Source organism: Neolamprologus brichardi, chromosome 3, assembly GCF_056152115.1.
Source record: "Neolamprologus brichardi isolate AB-2024 chromosome 3, ASM5615211v1, whole genome shotgun sequence".
In the NCBI taxonomy this organism is placed as follows: Eukaryota; Metazoa; Chordata; class Actinopteri; order Cichliformes; family Cichlidae; genus Neolamprologus; species Neolamprologus brichardi.
This window is the reverse complement of record NC_142106.1, coordinates 55,184,652-55,207,796: the sequence shown is the minus strand read 5'-3', so window position 1 is coordinate 55,207,796 and position 23,145 is coordinate 55,184,652. Positions and strand designations below refer to the sequence as shown.

General features: G+C 40.7%; 1 protein-coding gene and 1 pseudogene across 2 annotated transcripts in view; both read left to right on the top strand.

The window, feature by feature from the left end:
• Nucleotides 1–16,458, top strand: part of LOC148105889 (protein NLRC3-like) — a 50,187-nt pseudogene extending 33,729 nt beyond the window's left edge. The window contains exons 8-10 of the transcript XR_015718538.1: nt 11,702–11,875; nt 15,713–15,886; nt 16,021–16,458. The product of XR_015718538.1 is annotated as a protein NLRC3-like (transcript). The remainder of the gene's footprint in view (nt 1–11,701; nt 11,876–15,712; nt 15,887–16,020) is intronic.
• Nucleotides 6,152–11,635, top strand: LOC148105890 (NLR family CARD domain-containing protein 3-like). The gene is made up of 4 exons (XM_087838984.1): nt 6,152–8,060; nt 9,012–9,090; nt 9,491–9,719; nt 9,861–11,635. Exons 2-4 carry the CDS (start codon nt 9,088–9,090, stop codon nt 11,633–11,635), a joined length of 2,007 nt encoding a protein of 668 aa, XP_087695110.1. The 5' UTR covers nt 6,152–8,060; nt 9,012–9,087.
• Nucleotides 16,459–23,145: the final 6,687 nt, after the last annotated feature.

Genomic DNA, 23,145 nt, shown 5'->3' with positions numbered 1-23,145 from the left:
CAAGGTCCACTTCAAAGGTGTTCTATGTTATATGTTGGTCAGGTTAATCAAAATGGAAACTGTTGAACGTTTCAGAAGTTTACACATTAACCAACATGGTCCAGCACTAAACATCGCAAAGCCTTTAGTTTTTGGAGAGAGGATGCTGCCATCAAATTCAAAATGGGCTAATATTTTTCTTTAAATGTTTCATTTTCTCACTTTGTTTAAAATACTGGTTTATAGGATTTGCAAATGATTGCATTGTGTTCTTAATCATATTTAACACAGCGGATCAAATGTAGGGAAGTGGGTGTTATATTCAGATTGTGGGATAAATTCAGGAAATGTAAAACTTTTGATGTTAATGTTGTTTATTTGCAGGGTTTAAAAATAAATGTGTTTACTGTTTGAAACTCATACTTGGCCTTCTACTCTTCATGGCTGCTTAACCAAGCTAACAGGGTGGACAGTCTGAGGAGCTGGGAAAGAAAAGTGTCTGAACTGCTTTAAATTTCTTGAAGACATTTTATCCAAGAAGTTTCTTCAGTTCTGAGAGCGACTGGTGGAGAATCCCTGGTTGTTTGTTTAGATGTTTAGATGCAGTGACAATTGCACATTTGGAGTCGTGGTCATATGTGGTTTTTATATACAGGGTATTATTTCTTTTTTAATTGTATTTTTTTTTCTCCTTTTCTTGTTTGTTTGCACATCATTATTGTGTGCATATTGCATATGTAACATTATTTTTATTGTTAATATTATTATTAGATACCAAAGATACAATTTGATTAAGGGTTTTCCTGTCAAAATTTCTATAAAAATGCAATTACACGCGTAAACAATAGGATCAAAATACACTTTTAAAAAGTCTGTTGATCAAATACTGATTTTCAAAACATTCTAGAGGAAAATAGAGATAAAATAATCTGAATACTAACAGTGATCTTAGATGATGATGGAGGCTTGAATGGATTATTCTGTTTCAATCAATAGGTTCATATCGATGACAATAATTTGATAAGTTTAACAGGTTGGTTTAGGCCTGGCAATACAGCAAATATTCACAAACTTTTGTTTTTGAAGAATGTTGATCTTTTTTGGGATGAAGCTATCTGGCAACATGACACAGCCCTTTAACCTCATCTGTATGTCTATCATGTGGCTATGGTACTGGGTTTTGGTTTGATGCATATGCAGGTTACAGCTGGGGAATGGCAGTATGTTGTGCATTGATTTGGCATGTTCAACCACTGTTACACCAAACTCTCTCACTTATAACATGATCAAGGCCTCTTACCCAGTGTCATGGATTTTCTGTAGTTTTGGGGACACAGGTCCAAAGTCTGAGGCAGTAAGTCAGATCAAAGAAGGCAATGATTCTAAAATGGGAGTTTACTCGTGTTATTGTATATATCCAGGAATATGTGCCTGAGGATAGTTGTCATGAAATCAATATTAAATCAAAGTATTCCTTAATTACCACAGCTGGCATGAGTTCTCCAAAGCTGCCTGCTGTCTCAGGATCTGTCTCCAAAAAGAACCAGGGAGCGCTAACATGTTATGTTCTAAACTGATGCAGAAAATGAACATTAAACATAGTATAAACTTACTATGTTAAGTAATGTGAAGAGGATGCCTTTAGCTCCTATTGGGTTGGTTCCTTGATCAGTGCAATACAGAATCATTAATCTGGTTTGATGTAATGTCCTTAAAACACGTCAAAATGAGGCTCTGTAGTCTGTGTGGCCTCCACATGCCTGTATGACCTCACTACAACACCTGGGCATGCTCCTGATGAAGTGGCAGATGGTCTCCTGATGGATCTCCTCCCAGACTCCAGGACTAAAGCATCTGCCAACTCCTGGACAGTCTGTGGTGCAGTTGGTGGATGGAGTGAGACATGATGTCCCAGATGTCCTCAAATGGATTCAGGTCTGGGGAATGGGCGGGCCAGTCCACAGCATCAATGCCTTCGTCTTGCAGGAACTGTTGACACACTCCAGCCACATGAGGTCTAGCGTTGTCTTGCATTAGGAGGAACCCGGAGCCGCCCGCACCAGCATATAGTCTCTCAAGGGGTCTGAGGATCTAATTTCAGCACCTAATGGCAGTCAGGCTACCTCTGCCGAGCACATGGAGGGCTGTGCGGTCCCCCAAAGAAATGCCACCCCACACCATTAGTGACCCACTGCCCAACCATTATGCTGGAGGATGTTTCAGGCAGCTGAAGGTTCTCCAATATGTCTCCAGACTCTGTCACAAGTACTTAGTGTGAACTTGCTTTCATCTGTGAAGAGCACAGGGCGCCAGTAGCAAAGTTGTCAATCTTGGTGTTCCGAGTCCATTTCCAGGAGTGGTTGGTGGCTGAGGATTCTCTTGTACACGTCCTTTACTTTGAGCATTTCAGTTTTCAGTTCACTTTGTTTTTTTAAACCAGGCTATGGAGTCCTTTCTGTGCATCCTCTTACATGCCAACAAGAGAGGCTGTAAAAACAACAAAACTATTAAATATAAGTAAAACAAACAAACAAACAAAAAAAACCTCACCTGATAAACACAAGGAATTAGGATCATGTAATTAAACTTTTTTTTAAGGGAGAAGGCAGTGTTAGCTAGCAACCCAAATATAGGTAAAAGATCCAGTAAGACTTTAGCATCTGCTATTATTTTCAATCAATTCATCACCAAATGTATAAATAAATAAAAGATGTGCTTACAGTCTGAGGAGATTGTCCCCAACACCACAGATCACATTTGCAACACTGTCCAGTGATGCTGCATCTCCCTGCAAAGGATCATCTCCTCCTCTCTCAGGCGCCTCACAGCCATCACCTTCTCAAAGACCTTTCTCTTTGTCCGGAGGTCAGCAGCAGCTACAGTTTAACAACATCAGATGGGAAAACATAGTAGCATATTATGATTCAAGAACAAAACACTCAACTGCTGCTCAGATACTGGGAGTTTGTTTAAAAAGGATATTTAGAAATCAAGAGCTTACGTTCACTTGTGCTCTGCCAGGGCCAAACGTCGGTCTGCATGAGGGCATCACTGGATACGATTTGCTTTGTTGGTTCAGCGAGCTTGTTGTAGTCGTCAACAGCAGCCGCCAAGCGTTTCTTCTCATCTAAGATGACCTTGCGAATTCTGTGTCGCCTCTTGTTGCTATCTGTAAATAATAATAAAAATTCACACCTTCACATAATGCATATATTTACATTTTAATCTACACTCATCAATTTGTTTGCTAGAACAAATCACATCCAGCTTAAACAAATTTTTTTTACACCTACAAATCCTGATTTACAAGTACAAAATATTTATGACCACAATTTGAGTCCATAGGTGGATGTTCATTAACTGCTGACAGTGAGACAGGGGTGTCCTAAGAGTTGCTTTTCGGAAGTCGCTGCCAACATTTCATCTATAAAATGCATTTATTTATTTTATTTATTTTTATTTATTTTTTTGTTCATTTCAGGCACAACAAAAATACATATATTAAATATAAAGTGCACAAAAACAAAAAACAAAAAATTACCTGAAAAGGAGTGGGACGAAGAAAACTTATTAAATCCCACCCCTATACTCACTCATCAACAAAAAACAATAAGCTTCCCACAGCTACGCCCATCGTTGCAACCAAACAAACCATCAACAGCCCCGGGCACATGCAAGCATCTCAATGGCAGCTCGCAACAACAAATAGGACCTTCATAACAGAATACAGAATATATATTAATTATAAATTGCGTTACCACAGGTAACAGGCAATAATAATTACATAGTGACAAACACACATACATATACATACATACATATATATCTACACACACATGTACATACATATGCACACACTTTTTTTTTTTTTTGAATCCATACCAGCAATGGTAAGAGAACAAACATTACAGAGCACACTATAACCATCATTGAGTATACTGTGACCAAACAAACTGTTTGTAGAGGAATTTAAATCTATGAATATTTTTGCATTGTTTCAGTTGTAAACTCAGACTGTTCCAGATTTTCACACCACGTACAGACACACAAAAACCAGCATTTCTCTGCTCGTTCACTATAGTCTGCTGTCGTATTTGTATGCAGGTTATTTTCCTTTTTCAGTTTAACTGGTGATATTCATTCGTGTATTGTAGGTGAATGCGCTGATGCTAGATCATAAATTCTGCAGAGTTAGTAAACTGGCCGTTTTTTCTCAATAATTCAGGTTCTGTTTATTGTAGTATAACACTCATAGGACACGGTGTCCTGCTGCACACACACTGCACACAATGACAGCTGCAGAGTTTGTGTCTGATGTATTAAGTATGAAACACTGTTGGGCTAAAATCTGGTCAGAATGAATCCAGGTGCAGGTGTGTCAGTTTAGGACCACTGGACTAACATCCAAGTGCTCACAATATAAAGTGTATTCTGTAGTAACATCCTGGTGTTGCAGCAACAGTCCCACATGGAAACAACAGTCAACAGTCAAACTCAAAATCTCTTTTTGTCAACAATAAAATGACAGCAGACCAATTTGAACAAAGTTGGTAAAAAGCTTCAGAAACTAGTAAAATATTAAAAAGTGTCTTGATGCTCAATCATCCAGTAAATCCCCAAAAAGTTGATTCTGTTCATCTGGACGTTTTCAGCAGCATGGATCAGTGTGAGGACAGAGAGGAGGGAGTCCCTCCCTCTAAAAGCACTCTGTGTGGGGAACATGAGAGCCAGACCAAAGCTCAGAGGTGAGATGACCATCTCTAACTGTCCATGACTCTTCTCCATGTCACAGCTCAGCACTCACATCACTGCTCCATCATTATTCACACTCATACCTCTGTGTGTGTTGTTTTAAAGCCCAGAGCTGTGGGGCGTACCAGGCTCAGCTGGACATAACCCTGAAACTAATCCAGAACCTGGACCTGAACCCAGCTGTGTTTCCTTAAAGAGCAACGACTCGAAGAGTATTGGTATAAACTTTAAAGGATGTTCTTCTGCTGCTGAGAGGTAATGTGTGTCTAGATGTTGTTCCTGACTCTGTATTTTTGAATAAATCCTCATGTTTAATATCAGCTCAGCTCTTTTTCACACACATTTCTATGTTGGTATGTGAAGCGGTGTGTGTTGGAGTGTTTCCACAAACACAGCAGTCAGAGTGGAAAGAGTGGATGTTGTAGGAGGTGTTTGTGTAGTGAAGAGGCTGAGTGTCTGTAGGACTCCAGCTGCTCCAGCAGGTGTCTCCTTTGTGCTTTGCTTCAAACACAGTGTAGGGAGGAGCTTCCACTCAGGTGTTTCAGGTGTTGCTGGATGGAGGAGGACAAATAGTTTTTCCCTTCAGTGACACTTCAGCAGCTCAATGTTCTGGGGAGATGTTTGTCTTTATGAAGGTTTATGGATTATTGTTCTTACTTTGGTTAAACTGAGCAATACATTTTCCATCTAACATTTAAAGTAAATTTCCAGGTGAAAAAAAAGATCTGCAGCTGCAGCCTCTGTGATGTTTCACAGTCTGAAAGTAACAAATTCAACCATATTTGATATAATGCCAACAAGTACAAATAGGTGTTCTTACAGGTCTTAATCACAGAGCTCTGATAAGTCTGGTGACTTTCACAGCAGCAATTTTGTTCCCTTTTATTTTATTTTGGCCTTTTTAAAGCCCTTCAAATGCTCCCACATTCATACAGAGCTTTTAATAGCAAACTCCTTTACACTCCTTCTCTCACACACGATCACACGACTGATTTGTCTGCAGCAGCTGTGTTACTGCTAGTATTTTATTATGTGTGTAATCTCCTCATATTGTTCCTGTGGTTTAGTTTGACTTCCTTCTGCAAACTCAGCTGCTCTGTTGCTGATACACGTCTCCATGAATATGATTGATCAGATGCTGCCAACACCATGTGTTTCATGTGAACGCTCAGCTGAAACCCTGGGTTCACTTATCGAGTTAATAACAAGCTTCACGTGACTGTGAATGCTAAAGTGAATCGAGATAAAGGAAAGAGACCCTGCTAATGTTGGACTCACTTCTTAGTGTAGATCCCAGGAGGAAGTTCAACATAGCCAGCCATTCTTTGTGCTAGCTCGACCAAACCTGAGACCACAGTGCAGGATAATGATTATCATCTGTCTCTGTCAAGGACATTTAAAGTCCACAAATAACAAAAATAATTATATTTGATCAGTAAAAATCTTTTTTCACTTAAAAAAGCATGAGCACACTGGTGGATTACAGAAACATGAAAACTCGTTAACAGTAAAGTTAATTTAGACGTAAACAAAGTGTCAAACATACTTAAGTAGAAGGACTGATGTTTGTGTTAAAATACCCTCTTAAAGCTGAAATACTGATTCAACTTCTTTACTCAAGTAAAGGTAAAAGAGTACAGGCTCTGAAATGTACTCACAGTATTAAAGTAAAAACTCCATCTTTGAAGGAAATTTCTGACAGTTTTTGTGCAAAGTTACATGAATTTCTACCTCCAACATTAATATGAGAAAATTATCTGAAATTTTATTCTAATGAATTTAATCAGCTTGAACATTTTGTAGCACAAAAGAAGAAAAACCCAAAGGGAATCAAAAATAGATCCGTTTGCTGTTGCCTGCATTGTAGATGGGTGGCTTTGCCTCAACACCTAAACAGGAAAATGAGTTTAGTCAAGTATTAAAGTGGGATTGAAGAGGTCAGGAAACCAGAGATCAGGTGTTGTGGTGCAGCATGGTCACAAGAATCATTTAGAAATGGGTCAAAATATTTTCTCTTCTAGATTTTTTGCACACAGTCTGATGTGCTGCTGCTCTGAGGTTTACTGCTCTCTGTGTACTTAGAAAACTGTGAGGTACAAGTAGATTTGACACAAATTATAATGGTTGATTTCCATATAACGGTGGAATACAGGGACTTAATCGTTAAGTAAGAAGAAAGTGTGAAGCCTAATCTTAAAAGTAGAGATAGTGTCTGTCTCCTGAATCCAAACTGGAAGCTGGTTCCACAGAAGAGGGGCCTGAAAACTGAAGGCTCTGCCTCCCATTCTACTTTTAAATACTCTAGGAACAACAAGTAGGCCTGCAGAGCGAGAGCGAAGTGCTCTAATAGGGTGATATGGTACTACAAGGTCATTAAGATAAGATGGGGCCTGATTATTTAAGACCTTGTATGTGAGGAGCAGGATTTTGAATTCTGGATTTAACAGGAAGCCAAAACAGGAGAAATCTGCTCTCTCTTTCTAGTTTTAAATTTCTGGTCAAGGGCTTTTTAAATATTATTGACTCTTCTAACTTGACCCAGTGGGTTACTGGTCGCACACATGAAGAAGGTCACACACTAGACTTGGAGCTTTCCCATGGGCTGGATGTGTGCATCACTGAAATATCTGAGTTGGGCATCTCCGATCATTTTCCTGTGTTGTTCACTGTAACGCTGCGCTGCTCGGTAGATGAGCCGTGCGCCTCAGCGTGTAAAAAGCGAGCGCTTAATGCTCTAACAGCGCCGCATATTTCTGCTGCCTTTATGGACTCTGGAATAATGAACTCCAGCTGTTAAAGTGTTGAGGACCTTTCGGACATTCTTCGTTCTACCTGCACTGATATTTTGGACTCTATTGCTCCGTTCAGGACTCTGCGTGCTCAGCATTTATCAGAGCTGTGGTTGAATGAACATACGCGCTCCCTTAGACGTGACTGTAGACGTGCCAAAAAGAGATGGAAAAAGGACAGATTGTATGTTTCTCTACAGATTTTAAGGACTTTCTGTCTTTCTGCTCACCAAGAAGCTGTAAAAACTGCAGACACAGTTTGTCTTAAACTTAGTGTCAGTAAACAGTCACAGGCCTCAGGTACTTTTTAATGTCCTCAATCGTTTTCCTCGTTCACGTGATAATGTCGGAGTCATTTCTTCACCGAGTATTTGTGATGATTTTTTAGCATTTTTAACAACAAGGTTCTTTCTATTAGGGCTCTTGTCTCGCCGACTGCTGCCTCAGATCCGAGTCTTTCTCCTGTGTGCTCAGCTGTCTTAGAGCGGTTTGATCCTGTTGAATTTAATAAAGGACCCAAGATGCGGACACTGCTGTGAAGTGAGTGAGATTTATTGAAATGGTGAAGTGCTGTGGAGATGGCCTGTGCAGAAGCTAAGATAACCTCTACTGAAAAAACTAAAAAACTAACCTGAAACCTTAAACGGAGACACGGGGAGATAACACAGATGAACCAGCAACAAGCAGGAGAAAACAAAGGGCTCATATACACAAAAGAGCAATCAGGGAATGAGAAAAGGGAGGGAGACACAGCAGGATTAATTGGACATAACCAGACAAGGGGAAGCAAAACTAGACACACTAACATAGGACATGGCACCGTCAAAATAAAACAGGAAGTGAACACAGAGACACAATACTAACACAGTACAGAGGGAACACAGAAACCAAAACCTCAGAACTAATCAGAATCAAATTGTAACAAAAGACAATAACAATCAACACAAAATTACTGAGCCCACAGACTCGGGACATACATTGGCTCAAACTGTGGTCATAAATATTTTGTACTTGTAAATCAGACTGTGTAGTTGTGAACTGAGTTTTGTAACATTGTAAAACAAAATATCTGAAAAGTTTATGTTTTTGCGTTCATTGATTTGTGTGTGTAAAAATGTAAAAAATGTAAGAAATGTAAGAAACATTAGAACTACTTTTGCTGACACAAAGTTTGGCGAGCACTGCAAGTTGTCACTTTAAACCAGTCACAGATATAAAGAGAGCACCTTGTTCCAGGGCATCTGAGCATGGAGGGAAAGCTTTATGCAGGAGATGGTAAGAGCTGTTGGGACTAAAGAAACTGAGCAGAAAACTACAGACATCTGGAAACTGAGTTGTTAATTCTCAGTGGGCTCACCAGGACTAGCAAAGCTTCACCGTGACAGTCATCTGATTGACTGAACCCATCCAAACATCACTTCATGGACCTTTAGCTTGTGTCTGTGTGTGGACAGACATAACATGAGCTAATTGTACATTACTCCTCCACAGAGTGGACCATGAGAGAGCAGAGGTTTCCACTGGTCAGTCTGCACAGCAACATCAAACACACCTGGACTCTGTGGTTATGGTTTGTAGTACTACGTTTACATTTGTTCTTTTCAGTCACCTCTATGCTGCACTTTGTGGACCAGAGGATTGTCAGTGTGTCCAACATAAATCAGAGTTTGGGCTCCATGATTTCAGTCAGATTGGGGTGACTGTAGCTCAGGAGGTGAGCAGGTCAGCTACTAGTCAGAAGGTTTGTGAATCAAATCCTGGCTGGCAAATGTACTGGGTAACGTACTAAACCCAAGCTGCCCTCTGATGCATCCATCAGAGTGTGAAAGAAAGTATTTAAGCATAGAACAATGTGCTTGGTTGAATGAGGCATGTTGTATAAAATGCTTTGTGTGCACAGAGTATCAAAGAGAGCTATAGAAGAACCAGTCCATTTACCACTGGGTAATTCATATAGTCTTCTTTTCCAGCGGCTGGAGGAAAACATCACCATGTTTGTGAAGAACGAGCTGAAGAAGATCCAGAAGCTTCTGAGTCCAGATCACCCAGAAACTTTAGAGAGCCAGATGGAGGATGAGGAGATGTTTGAAGGTGAGGATGAAGATGAAAGAAAGAGCTGCAGAGAAGCATTTCTGAAGATCACACTCCACTTCTTGAGGAGACTTAAGCAGCATGAGATGGCTGACCATCTGCAGAGCAGTAAGAGAATTTCTCTAAAGACTGAATATTGATCTTTCCTAATAGCTCAAGAAATGGACCAATAGACATTCATCCTTTCAGGGTACTGAAAGGCTATGATTTTTATTGTATAATATTTTTTTCTGAATTTCTTACCTTCAGAAATATTTACTCCACTCTGTAAACGTGAACTTAAAGCCCAACTGAAGAAGAAGTTCCAGTGTGTGTTTGAGGGGATCGCTAAAGCAGGAAACCCAACCCTTCTGAATCAGATCTACACAGAGCTCTACATCACAGAGGGAGGGACTGCAGAGGTCAATGATGAACATGAGGTCAGACAGATTGAAACAGCATCCAGGAAACCAGACAGACCAGAAACAACAATCAGACAAGAAGACATCTTTAAAGACACACCTGGAAGAGACGAACCAATCAGAACAGTGCTGACAAAGGGAGTGGCTGGCATTGGGAAAACAGTCTTAACACAGAAATACAGCCTGGACTGGGCTGAAGACAAAGCCAACCAGGACATCCAGTTCATATTTCCATTCACTTTCAGAGAGCTGAATGTGCTGAAAGAGGAAAAGTTCAGCTTGGTGGAACTTGTTCATCACTTCTTTAATCAAACTAACGAATCAGGAATCTGCAGGCTTGAAGACTTCCAGGTTGTGTTCATCTTTGATGGTCTGGATGAGTGTCGACTTAATTTGGACTTCAACAAAACTAAAATCCTGACTGAAACAAGAAAGTCCACCTCATTGGATGAGCTGCTGACAAACCTCATCAGAGGGAACCTGCTCCCTTCTGCTCGCCTTTGGATAACAACACGACCTGCAGCAGCCAATCAGATCCCTCCTCAGTGTGTCGACATGGTGACAGAGGTCAGAGGGTTCACTGACCCACAGAAGGAGGAGTACTTCAGGAAGAGATTCAGAGATGAGGAGCAGGCCAGCAGGATCATCTCCCACATCAAGAAAGCTCGAAGCCTCCACATCATGTGTCACATCCCAGTCTTCTGCTGGATCACTGCTACAGTTCTGGAGGATGTGCTGGAAACCAGAAAGGGAGAAGAGCTGCCCAAGAACCTGACTGAGATGTACATCCACTTCCTGGTGGTTCAGGCCAAAGTCAAGAGTATCAAATATGATGGTGGAGCTGAGACAGATCCACACTGGAGTCCAGAGAGCAGGAAGATGATTGAGTCTCTGGGGAAACTGGCTTTTGATCAGCTGCAGAAAGGAAACCTGATCTTCTATAAATCAGACCTGACAGAGTGTGGCATCGATATCAGAGCAGCCTCAGTGTACTCAGGAGTGTTCACACAGATCTTTAAAGAGGAGAGAGGACTGTACCAGAACAAGGTGTTCTGCTTCGTCCATCTCAGTGTTCAGGAGTTTCTGGCTGCTCTTCATGTCCATCTGACCTTCATCAACTCTGGACTCAATATGCTGGAAGAGGAACAAACAAGCTCTCAGACAGAGAAATATTTTTATCAGAGTGCTGTGGACAAGGCCTTACAGAGCCCCAATGGACACCTGGACTTGTTCCTTCGTTTTCTCTTGGGTCTGAAGACTAATCAAACTTGTTTGCAAGACCTGATGACACAGACAGGAAGTAGCTCACAGACCAATCAGGAAACAGTCCAGTACATCAAGGAGAAGCTCAGTGAGAATCTGTCTGCAGAGAAAAGCATCAATCTGTTTCACTGTCTGAATGAACTGAATGATCGTTCTCTAGTGGAGGAGATCCAACAGTCCCTGAGATCAGGAAGTCTCTCCACAGATAAACTGTCTCCTGCTCAGTGGTCAGCTCTGGTCTTCATCTTACTGTCATCAGAAGAAGATCTGGATGTGTTTGACCTGAAGAAATACTCTGCTTCAGAGGAGGCTCTTCTGAGGCTGCTGCCAGTAGTCAAAGCCTGTAAAAAAGCTCTGTAAGTTATAAAGTTTCTATTATTTAATTTATTGTAACTTTATTTATGATGATTTACATCTTTTTTTTAGTCTGAATAGCTGTAACCTGTCAGAGAGAGCATGTGAAGCTCTGTCCTCCTCCCTTCAACTAGAAGACTGTGAGCTCAGAGCTCTAGATCTGAGTAACAACAACCTCCAGGACTCAGGTTTGACAAGACTGTTTTCTGGACTGAAGACTGGAAACTGGAAACTGGAAACACTCAGGTCAGATATTGTTGTTTGTGATTTGACTTGAAATTTGCAACTTAAACACTACATTTATTTTTATACTGACATATCCTTACTTTGAAATCTTTTTCAAAGGTTTTTCTTCTAAAACCATTTAAAACGTGCAAGAAGTTGTACATGTGACTTATATTAATGCTGCTGCCCTCTTGTGGCTAAATTGTAATTATGTTATTGTTATTAGGGAAAACATTTGAGAGTAACATACCAAATGAATCAGCACTTTGGCTTTAGCTTAAGAAATCCTCATTTTTATGTAATCAGTTATAGTTGCATGTATTCATTATCATAATTTAACATTTAATATTGATGTCTTAAATTTATTTTGAGTAAAATAGCAATAATTTTAATGGATGTATTAAATAAAGACATCACTAATGAATTAATTATTTCAGTAATTAATTTTAAAAAGTACATAATTAAAGAAATATATTAATAATTAATTATCCATTTATTTCATTTAAAATGTGTCATTATGTATTTATGTACAATTCAAATTAGTTAATCACATATTTAATCAATTATTGGTTTGTTTTCTATTTTAATTATTTTACTGACACATTTAATGAATTATTTAATGATGTATTTATTTAATTCACATTGCTACTCCTGGCCCTGCATCGGTGTTCATAAATACATTTTATTTGTCAGCTTCACCCATCAAAGTCAGGGGGCGGGGTTAATGCTGATCAAGTTAAAACCATTGCTTTGGTCTGGTGGGCGTTCTTTTAGTGGGCTTTTCTGTCACGGCCTGCGTGGCAGACTATGATGAGGGGAAGGAGGACCCAAATGCTGGACTCTTTGATGAGGTCAGTGCATTTATTTACAGTGATGCAAAATAATCCAAACAACAATAAATCCCCAGTGCGTTCCCGACTCTGACATGTCCTCTTGCCAGTGTTAGTGTTTCCTTTCTCCTCAGTGTCTGAGCACCCCGTGCTCGCTGCCCTCTCGTCTCCACACTCCTCCTGGGGAATAACAAAGAGGCAGCCGTCAGCAACACCACAATGCGGCAGACTAACCTTAACTAACTCGCCAAGAGACTAACGTGAAGTTACGCAATGATCCAGCATCGGAGAGAGCTCCATCACACTCCTAAGTAGCTCCTCCGACGAGGCTTGATCAGCTGCAGGTGTGAGTAATTCTCCTCTGCAGGTGTGGCCAGGCTCCTGGCTGACACACACACACACACACACACACACCTAGATACACAAACATGGAAACAGGAGACAGCAGCACCAAAAACACACATGTCCATAACTTCTTACAGGCCCTGGGTCACCCAGACCCCGGTCCCATGACAATTTCTCAAAACTATGTAGGCCTACACACCAGGGTTTGGACATGTGTGGACCCAAACTATACTTAAACTTTACCCTTTTTTGTGTGTCACCAAATACACTTTAATATCTTCTAGACAAGAATGTAGTGGCACAATCTTTAAATATCTGCTCACTTTGTCAAAATGAACCTGATCCTCTCAGATGAATTCAGTGATGTCTGCCAGCTCACCTTGCGAGTGGTCGAGCTTGCATACCGCTGTCAATGCAGCGCACAACTTGTAAACCCCCTGCTGACTATCACCTCTCAAGTTATTTATTTATGTTAGTTTCAACTGTTCCAGCAAAACATAAGCACGTGTTACTGATAAAAGGTCCAATAGAAGCAAAGTCTAAAATGTGAAAACAAACATGAGGGACAAACAGGAGCCTTTTTCAAGGCACAGGTTCAACAAACTGAGTCTAGCCATAAACTAGAGCAGCTGTGAGTTTTCGGTTCATGACAGGCTGACCTGAGTTACTTCAATCAAGTCCGACCATGGTTACTTTGAGTTAAGACTATGCTTCTGAAACAAGCATTAAATTAAAACTAACATTAAAAAGATGGTTAAGGAGGAAAGAGAACATTTTCACCACAGCATGTTCATGCTGCTTGTAGATAGTGAAGACTGCTGTTCAGCCTGCTCCAGAAATTATTAAACTGCTTTAAAAAAATATTATTAAATTGTATTCTAAAATAAAGTCTGATTAAGATCTGATCTTTGTTGGGGGGGGGTCAATAATGTCCACAAGTCTGTATGATGTGTTTCATAGTTTCTAACAAGCCTCTTAAACTTAAGTTACTGCATTGCTGAAACACCAACATCTGCTTATTGAACAAAAAACAAAAACAACCAAAAGACCACACATCTGATTTTATTTTTATTTTAATAGACTTCCAAAAATTATACCAGATAACTGGCCTCAGAATATAATTGAATAAACATTTTTAAAAACGATAACCTAATCCTGTCTTGACAGGCTGAGCTCTTCAGTATCCACCAACAGCATCGTCATGCTGAGTCAGACGTTTCTGCTCCTGGTGGAAATACTCTTCCTCTTTCCACATTGTACCAAATGTTTTTAAATGTTAGTTTCAATTTAAAATTAAAGATTAAAAAAGTGTAACACATATAAACATCAGATAATTAAGACAAGCGAATGGTTCAGTTCCACATGTGCTCCGCTGAGACATTAAACTTCAGTAAAATTATGCAGTTATGAAACAACTTTAATCTAAAACAAACTGATTTGCTCAGGAGCAAAGACAGTGAAGTAAGTGACTGTAAGTGAGTAAGCTGTGCTGGTGACTATATCAGATTTCCAGTCATTAGAGCAGATAAGTGGCAGAACTATATTACTGAGGTACAAGTTTACTTATTTAATTGATGTCTGTCAATAAATCTATTTAATTTAAATGCAAACAGCCCAAATCCTTATTAAAGCAACAGGTAAACCCAGATCGGTCACTTTGAGGGTAAACACACGCTCCAGCAGCTGTGCGCTGACGAAACTAACTTAACAAACTTGACAAACTTAAAGTCCTTTAATTTTCTCAAAAATCGACAGTGCGCCTTATAATCCAGTGAGCCTTATGGTCCGAAAACTACCGTACATTTGCAAATTATGTGCACAATATTAGAACTAAATTATTTTATATTGACAAACAGCAGCCCGCATTAAACTGTGACTGTCACCAGGTAATGTGGGCGTGTTTCCTGAATAACCAGCAGGTGTTAAACAGCTGACAGGTGAACAGGATGCATGCAGGTAAACTCGAGGGCCCTTCGAGCTGATCGGTGGTGTCGTGAGGAGAATTTCAGCTCATTATTCATGTTACAGAAACACAGAGGTACGAGACCAGGCAGAAGACTTTCTGATTATTTATTTTTAGTTAAAATAATTCCATTGTTGCCTAGTGATGGTGTGGTAAAGCTCTGTGAATGTGTCCAATTTTTCCGGCTTTGTTGCTTCACCCAAAGACAGATCACACAAAGCCTCGTTTAACTGCTTATTATGAAGAACTGACATCTGCTGGTCATTTAATGTTCAGCAGCACTGCTGTGAGAATACCTGTAGGATACATACCAGTGGATATGTAAGCACATGCACAGCTGCAGGGCTAGAAGGGCCCAAATGAATTAAATAAATAGATTCTTAAATAATTAATTAAATGTGTCAATAAGTGATTAATTAAATATATTTAAAAATCAATAAATTTGTAATTAATTTATTGGAAATGTTTTAAATGATAAATAAATTACTTGGGAATAAATTAATTATGTATATATTTAATTTATTAAGTATTTTGAACTTAATTCATTAATGACATTGATTTAATTATTTAATGATGACTAATTGATTAATTATTGATGATTAATTAACCCTCCACATGATTTAACCTCTATAGAGATGATATTTTATCTAGATCATGTTTTTTCAAAGGTTCAGACCAGAAAGTTTAACATTATTATTTTTATCATTATTGTCTCTTCAGATTGAGTGTCTGTAATCTCTCAGAGAGAAGCTGTGAAACTCTGTCTTCACTACTCAGCTCCCAGCCCTCCAGTTTGAGAGAGCTTGACCTGAGTAACAATGACCTGAAGGACTCTGGAGTGAAAGTTTTGTCTTCTGGACTGAAAAGTCCATATTGTGAACTGGAAACACTCAGGTCAGCGTTCTTGAAATGTTCAGTAGATGAGGTTTAGATGTTTACATGTCTTTTTTAAATTCATTTTTGGCTGTAATTTCCTGTTTGCATTTAGCTATTTTTCTCGTCCCTAAGAGTATTTGTCATGTCTGCAGGCTGTCAGGCTGCCTGATCACAGAGGAAGGTTGCAAGTCTCTGGTCTCAGCTTTTAGCTCCAGTTCTTCCCATCTGAAAGAGCTGGACCTGAGCTACAATAACCCAGGAGGGGCAGCAGTGAAGATGCTTGAGCAGCTAAGACTGGACACTCTGAGGTATGTAGATGGCCGTTACAGCCACAAACAGTGTCTGATAGATGAGGAAACTGGCTCTGTCTGATTACTTAATGCTGGAAACCAGTGTAATTTGAACAATCACACATTTCTGGTCTAACTTAAACAGTAGATGTCTGTATGGGGTCTCAAAGGACAAAATCTCTTTCAGCAACAACGGTGCAGCCTGTTCAAACTGATCTCTGGAAAGGAACTGACATTTTCACTCTCTTTATTTATTTTAAGTTTTATCTGTGTGCAGAGACCATGTCCAGGACATGTTTAGCCTGGCCCATCATAAACTAGAATTAGGGGGAAGTTGTTTCCCCAGCTTAGAAAAACATATTAGTAAAAGTAAATGGATTACTAGGTCACTCAACTTAACTAACCACCTACTAAAATGGGCTATTTTGCACTTCTAGTTTGCTGCTTCTGAGCGTTTACTACTGAAACTTGTTTGTGCTAAAATATCAAATTGATCTTCTGGACTTTGTGATAATAGTTAGTAGAAAACAACAGAAAAATAGAATGCAGTCAAAGTGAATAAACTTTGGTCGATCAACCTTGAAATTCAAAGTCAAATTATAATATAATGAGTGCTGTCAACATTAACGCGTTAAGCTGCATTAACGCTTCAACGCCGTGTAACCCCTCATCGGGCTGATCTGCGTTAACTTGTTAATGAGAATTTGCCGCATTAAGGCCGTAATTACGGGTTAATGTTGACAGCACTAAATATAATATAAATCAGTCATTCAAATCAGTCATTCATTGCTAACAGAAAGCAAAGATTAAGAAACAAAGGGATGGAGCTGGTGGAGGAAACCAGGTCACTGGTTGGGTGTTAGGCCCAGACCAGTGGGGTTTTTTGACTGTAAAGCCAATCTAGCAAGGACAACCACTGGTCCTGTTACCCTGCAGCCTGCACTGCAGGATATGTGCTGTGCCACTGAGACCACGTCCACACTAGCCTAGATGGATTTGAAAACGGTGTTTTCGTCTGAAAATGCTCCGCGTCCACACTATTGTTTTCAGTCGTTTTCACAAGGCTGTGTGTCCACATTGAAACGGCAGAAAAACGCTTATGTTGCAGTCCTGCGCATGCATGAAACGCAAGAAGATCCGGCCTGCCTCATTTCTGTCTGACGTCTATTCACTTTCCGGCTCATTGAAACGTCGCAGCAAAATGAGGAAAAGCACAGAGTTTTTAAATGGACTAACAATGAGGTGGAGTTGTTGCTGCGAGTAACACAAAAGTACAAAGTTGCAAAAGCGAGTGAGAGTTACAGAATTTAAAGAAAAGTTATCTGGAGCACGTACAGACTGATATTAACCTTTATTAGGGCTGTCAAAAATGAGAGCAAACAAAACAACTGTTGTATAATGCCCTCCGCTATCTTTGTTTAATTGGTCACATGACTGCATCACATGACTAAAAAGGTGTCATCATTTTCAAGTCTGCATTTTTGCTTTCCACACTGCGAAGGGAAAGCACCATTTTCAAATGTATGCATTTTCGAGAGCGTGTTCAAAACACAGCGTTTTCCTTGAGCGAAAACGCCTCCCTGGGAAAGTCTATGCCAGGGTGCTGGAGGAGAGAGTCCGACCGTTAGTCGAAGCTTGGTTACAGGAGGAACAATGCGGTTTTCATCCTGGTCTTGGAACACTGGACCAGCTCTTTATCCTCTCATGGATACTCGAGGGCGCATGGGAGTTTGCCCAACCAGTCTACATGTGTTTTATGGACTTGGAGAAAGCATTCGACCGTGTCCCTTGGGGAGTCCTGTGAGGGGTGCTCCGGGAGTATGGGGTGACTGGCCCATTGCTATGGGCCATTCAGTCCTTATACGACCGTTGCAAGAGCTTGGTCCGCATTGCCGGCAATAAGTCGGACTCGTTCCAGGTGGGTGATGGACTCCGCCAGGGCTGCCCTTTGTCACCGATTATGTTTATAATTTTTATGGACAGAATTTCTAGGCGTAGCCAAGTGGTTTCACTTAGGTCAGGGTTCGGCTCCGGAGCCGCATGCGGCTATTTAGTCCTTATAGTGCGGCTCCGGGAAAATAAATTAGAAGTATTCAGCTGAAGTGTATTTTATTTATGTTAGTTCTTTTTTAACTTGTAGTCCTAAATTGGAAGATTATTGTGATATTGAAATATAAAAATAAAATTATATTCTATTATTTCTTCATCGCTCAAAATATCCGTCACACTTGCGGAAGCCGATATACTCGCCGAAACGCCACGCATTTATCGAGACTTTCAACCCCAGGTAGGACAGTTATAGATCTTCGGATCCACATTATGTCAGCAGCTGTTCTCCACCATGAACTATGTTAAAAACAAACACCGCTCACGCCTCACAGATGACAGCTTACAGTCCTGCGTAAAGATGAAAGTGACTTCATACAGCCCTGATTTGCAGACGCTGTGACCAGAAGTCTTATTGTAAACATATCACAGCAGACCCGACGATGTTTGCATGAACATGCTTTTCAGCATCTCTATATTGACCACTTTTCACACACAGTTGCTGTACGCACACAGCCGGCTGTAGCTTTGCAGCTCACAGCCCGACACACACCAACACAACAGCATAGAGAGCACAGACGTTAAGGCCGCGAGGCGTGATTGCGGGTGCCGCTCAGGTGCGTCCGCCTCCCCTGCAGCGCCGCTGCAGACCACGCCCCGCCACACACATTAACCAGGTAAAATACATATTTAGGCAGAATTTTGCAAATATCTATTTTTCATCTTTTAGCAGCATAGTGCTTTTTTCCAAATTATTTTTTAAAAGTCAGGTCAAGGGTCCAAAAGCCCAAAGGTGATATGACGGTGGCGGCTCACAACAGTTTTTGTTTGCTTGATCATTTTAGTTCAGCTGGGTGTCTTTCCTTTTGTTATATTTCTTTAAGAGTTCAAAATGTGTTGCTTACATAAATAAATTGTAATTCTCTCTGTAGCACTTCATGGATTTAAGCAACACACCTTAGTTATTCACACAAAGCATAAAGGTAAAACACAATATATGCAGTGTTATCTTAATTTTAGATGTCAAAAAGCATTTGCGGCTCCCAGTGTTTTCTTTTGCATGGAAACCGGGTCCAAATGGCTGCTGACCCCTGACTTAGGTGGTCTCAGGATCTCATCTCTGCTTTTTGTGGATGATGTGGCTCTGTTGGCTTCATCGGGTGAAGGCTTCCAGCTCGCCTTGGAACGATTCGCAGCCGAGTGTGAAGCGGTGGGAATGAGAATCAGCACCTCCGAGTGTAAAAGCGAAGCTCTCAATTTACCGGTCGATCTACGCCCCGACCCTCAGCTATGGCCACGAGCTGTGGGTAGTGACCGAAAGAACGAGATCGTGAATATAAGTGGTGGAAATGGGCTTCCTCTCAAAGGTGGCTGGCCTCTCCCTTAGAGATAGGGTGAGAAGTTTGGCCAGCTGAGGTGGTTCGGGCATCTGACAAGGATGCCTCCTGGGCGCCTCCTGGGTGAGGTGTTCCGGGCATGTCCCACCGGGAGGACGCCCCGGGGCAGACCCAGGACGCGCTGGAGAGATTATATCTCTCGGCTGGCCTGGGAACGCCTTGGTGTTCCCCGGACAAGCTGGAGTAGGTGGCTGGGGAGAGGGAGGTCTGGGCCTCTCTGCTTGGGCTGCTGCCCCCGCGACCCGGCCCCGGATAAGCAGAAGAAAATGGATGGATGGATGGAAAACACCGTCTCAGTGTGGACGGGAGGCCAAAACGGAGAGAAAACGAGGCGTTTTCAAACTAAAACGTGTTAGTGTGGACGTAGCCGAGGAGCTCCAGAAAGAGCCTTCATGGTGGCCCTGCAGCCAACCAGCACTTCAGTCAAATGCTGTCAAAAGTGGTCCCAGAGACACTGTTAGCTGTAACCATCAATGACCAAGAATTGTGTCATTTAATTCAGGGTTTCCCTGTTTTATTGTTTGATATCATTTCTGAATAAATAAATCAAGATGACGAGCCTTTAAATGCACTTATGTTAGTATAAATATACAAAAACAAAGATATTTTTCCTGTTAGCAGAATAAGAAATAAATATATTCATCACATGCATCAAATCACAACCTCCTCCTGCAAGAGTGCAGCATTGTGATTGGTTGATGCTGTTTCCATCATTTATGTTTGTTTACCTTCAACAAATTTGCTCTACAGAGCATTTATTAATAAGAAGGATTATTAACAAACATCTTTCTCTCCTGCTTTTGGTGGAGTGAAACAATAACTCCTATCTCCAGAGGTCCACAGGTCCACTGGCACCTGGTCCTAACTTCACCCATGTCTGCACCCTCAGACATCCCACTGTGGAGGCCTCCTCGCCTGGACCAGTGGCTGCCCTTGTGAGACAGACTTTATGGTCACAAACAGCCCTAATCTGAGAATGAAGGCTCCTTTACATAGAAAGCAGTATGTGGTGTGATGACCGCTGCATTAGCTCAAAATATGTGATGCACTGGCTGCTGCACTCTACCTGTACTGAATCAGTTTTTGTAGCCAGTCCCAGTCTTTACATTTAATATGCAGCCACTCCCTGACAGCATGAATGTCACAGTGTGTTGAACCTTGACTGTGGCACATGTCAATGCTCCCTGGACATCGTGCTTAATAAAGGAGATTAAATGTGATGTGATTATGAGTTTTGCTCTTTTGAAGTTGAAACATTTATGTGTCAAAATGTTGGACTGTTCCTTTATCAGTGTGTAACAGTGTGTGTATGAGAGCCATGTAATGTCCATGTGTGCATGCTGACTGTGCTGCTCTGACCCCCCTCCTCCTTTCAGGGTGGAGCCTGCTGGAGTCCGATGGTTGAGACCAGGTCTGAGGAAGTGTAAGTGTGTTTTTAATGGGCTTCATGAAAACAAAGCAGCACACATTCAACCATCTTCATCATGACAGGAGTCATCATCAAAGTGTCAATGAACAGATGATGGATCAATAACTGCAGCTGGATTGTGTTTGTTCTCTCCATCAGATTCCTGTCAACTCACAATCGACACAAACACAGTGAACACAGACCTCCAATTGTTTGACAACAACAGGAAGGTGACATGTGTGAGGAAGGTTCAGTCATATCCTGATCATCCAGACAGATTTGATTTTTATCCTCAGCTGCTGTGTAGAGATGGTCTGACTGGTCGCTGTTACTGGGAGGTCGAGTGGACGAGCAGGGCTTGGATATCAGTGAGTTACAGAGGAATCAAAAGGAAAGGAGACAGTGATGAGTGTGTGTTTGGTAGAAATGATCAGTCCTGGAGTCTTTTCTGCTCTGATGAATATTTCTCTGTGTGGCACAATTACAGAGAAACACGCATCTCCTCCTCCTCCTCTTCCTCCTCTGTCTCTAACAGAGCAGCAGTGTATGTGGACTGTCCTGCTGGCACTCTGTCCTTCTACAGAGTCTCCTCTGACTCTCTGATCCACCTCCACATCTTCAACACCACATTCACTGAACCTCTTTATCCTGGATTTGGGATCTGGTCTCGAAAAGACAAATTTTATTCTTTCAAAAGACTGTTCGTTCACTATGGGTCAGTGACTCTGTGTAGTTAGTCTTACCTGTTAGAGAAACAGTTCAGTCTGTACATGTCTGTGTCTTTCACTCAGAAACACATGATGAGATTCATGGATTCAGTCAGTTGATGTTTTAAACTAAATGATTCACAAATTATTATTCAACACAAGTTTGGTGAGCAGCAGGGCTCATCCTGATTTTTGTTTTTGTGCATTATAATGATGAAATAACTTTGTCATGTCTGTGGTGGCCTTTGGAGAATTAAACCATCCTGTAGAAACTAGATATAAATGTCATATTTTCCAACATTGATATTTTTCTGTGTTTCAGACGACAATGAAAAGATAAAGAACAGTCTGTAAATCATAAGTTATCAATTCAAATGATTATTAAAGCCACAAGAGAAGCTTCCTGTTATTTGTACCACTCACCTGGTCACGTGATCCAGCTGTGCAGCCAATCATAACTGACATCACTTTCTACTTTGATATTTCCATGGTGAATGGACTGATTCTTGTTTAACACGTTCATACTCTGATGGATGCATCGGAGAGGGTTAGTGTCTTGCTCAAGGACACTTTGTGTGCCAGCTGGAGCAGTCAGGGATTGAACCACCAACCTTCTGATCATTAGATGCCTTGCTCTATCTCCTGAGCTACAGCCATCATCAAAGCTCTTTCTTAAATCCTCTCTGAGAGGAGCTCAAACACGAGGAAGAGACGAAAGTGAGGGAAGAGAGTGGACTCATTAGTAAAATGAAAAACAGCCAGACAAGTGAGGTAACAGAAATACTATATATGGCAGCGGTCACCATGGCAACATCAATGTCGGTTGCTACGTGTTGTATTGATCCTGATCTGTGAGCCTCATATCAGGATATGCTGTTGTTTGCTTGATCATTCCTCAGCTCGTCTGTGTGAAGCTGAGTGTAAAGAGGCTCCTGCTGTTAGAGAAACACTCTGATGATATATGATGTATGATATGTCTCTTCTATTTTTCTGTTATATTTTGATTTTGATTGTGATTGGTTTCATTTGTTTCTTCAGTGGCTGTAGTGTTTTAATGTTTAGATTGTCTTTTGTTCCATTTTGTAATTGTGTATAAAGTTTGATTTGAATGAAAGTTAAACTCAAATGCTTTCAGTGTTGCTGTGTTGAGTGTTTGCATGTTTAATGTTTTTTATGGAAGACACACAAAGACATGTGACTAAAGAAATCTGTGCTAGAGTGACTTTAAAAAAATAAATAAATAGTAGAAAACAAAACAGATGTTGAATTCTTTAGAGAATTTTCTAAAAATCTTTTTCTTTCTAAACAGAATCCAGAATATTGATCTTTGACATGGAAGCTGTTTCTACAGGATCCTGATGGACACTCAAAGCTTTAGAAAATGTTCTCTTTAGTTGTTTACAGCAGAAAATCAACCGATGTGAACCAA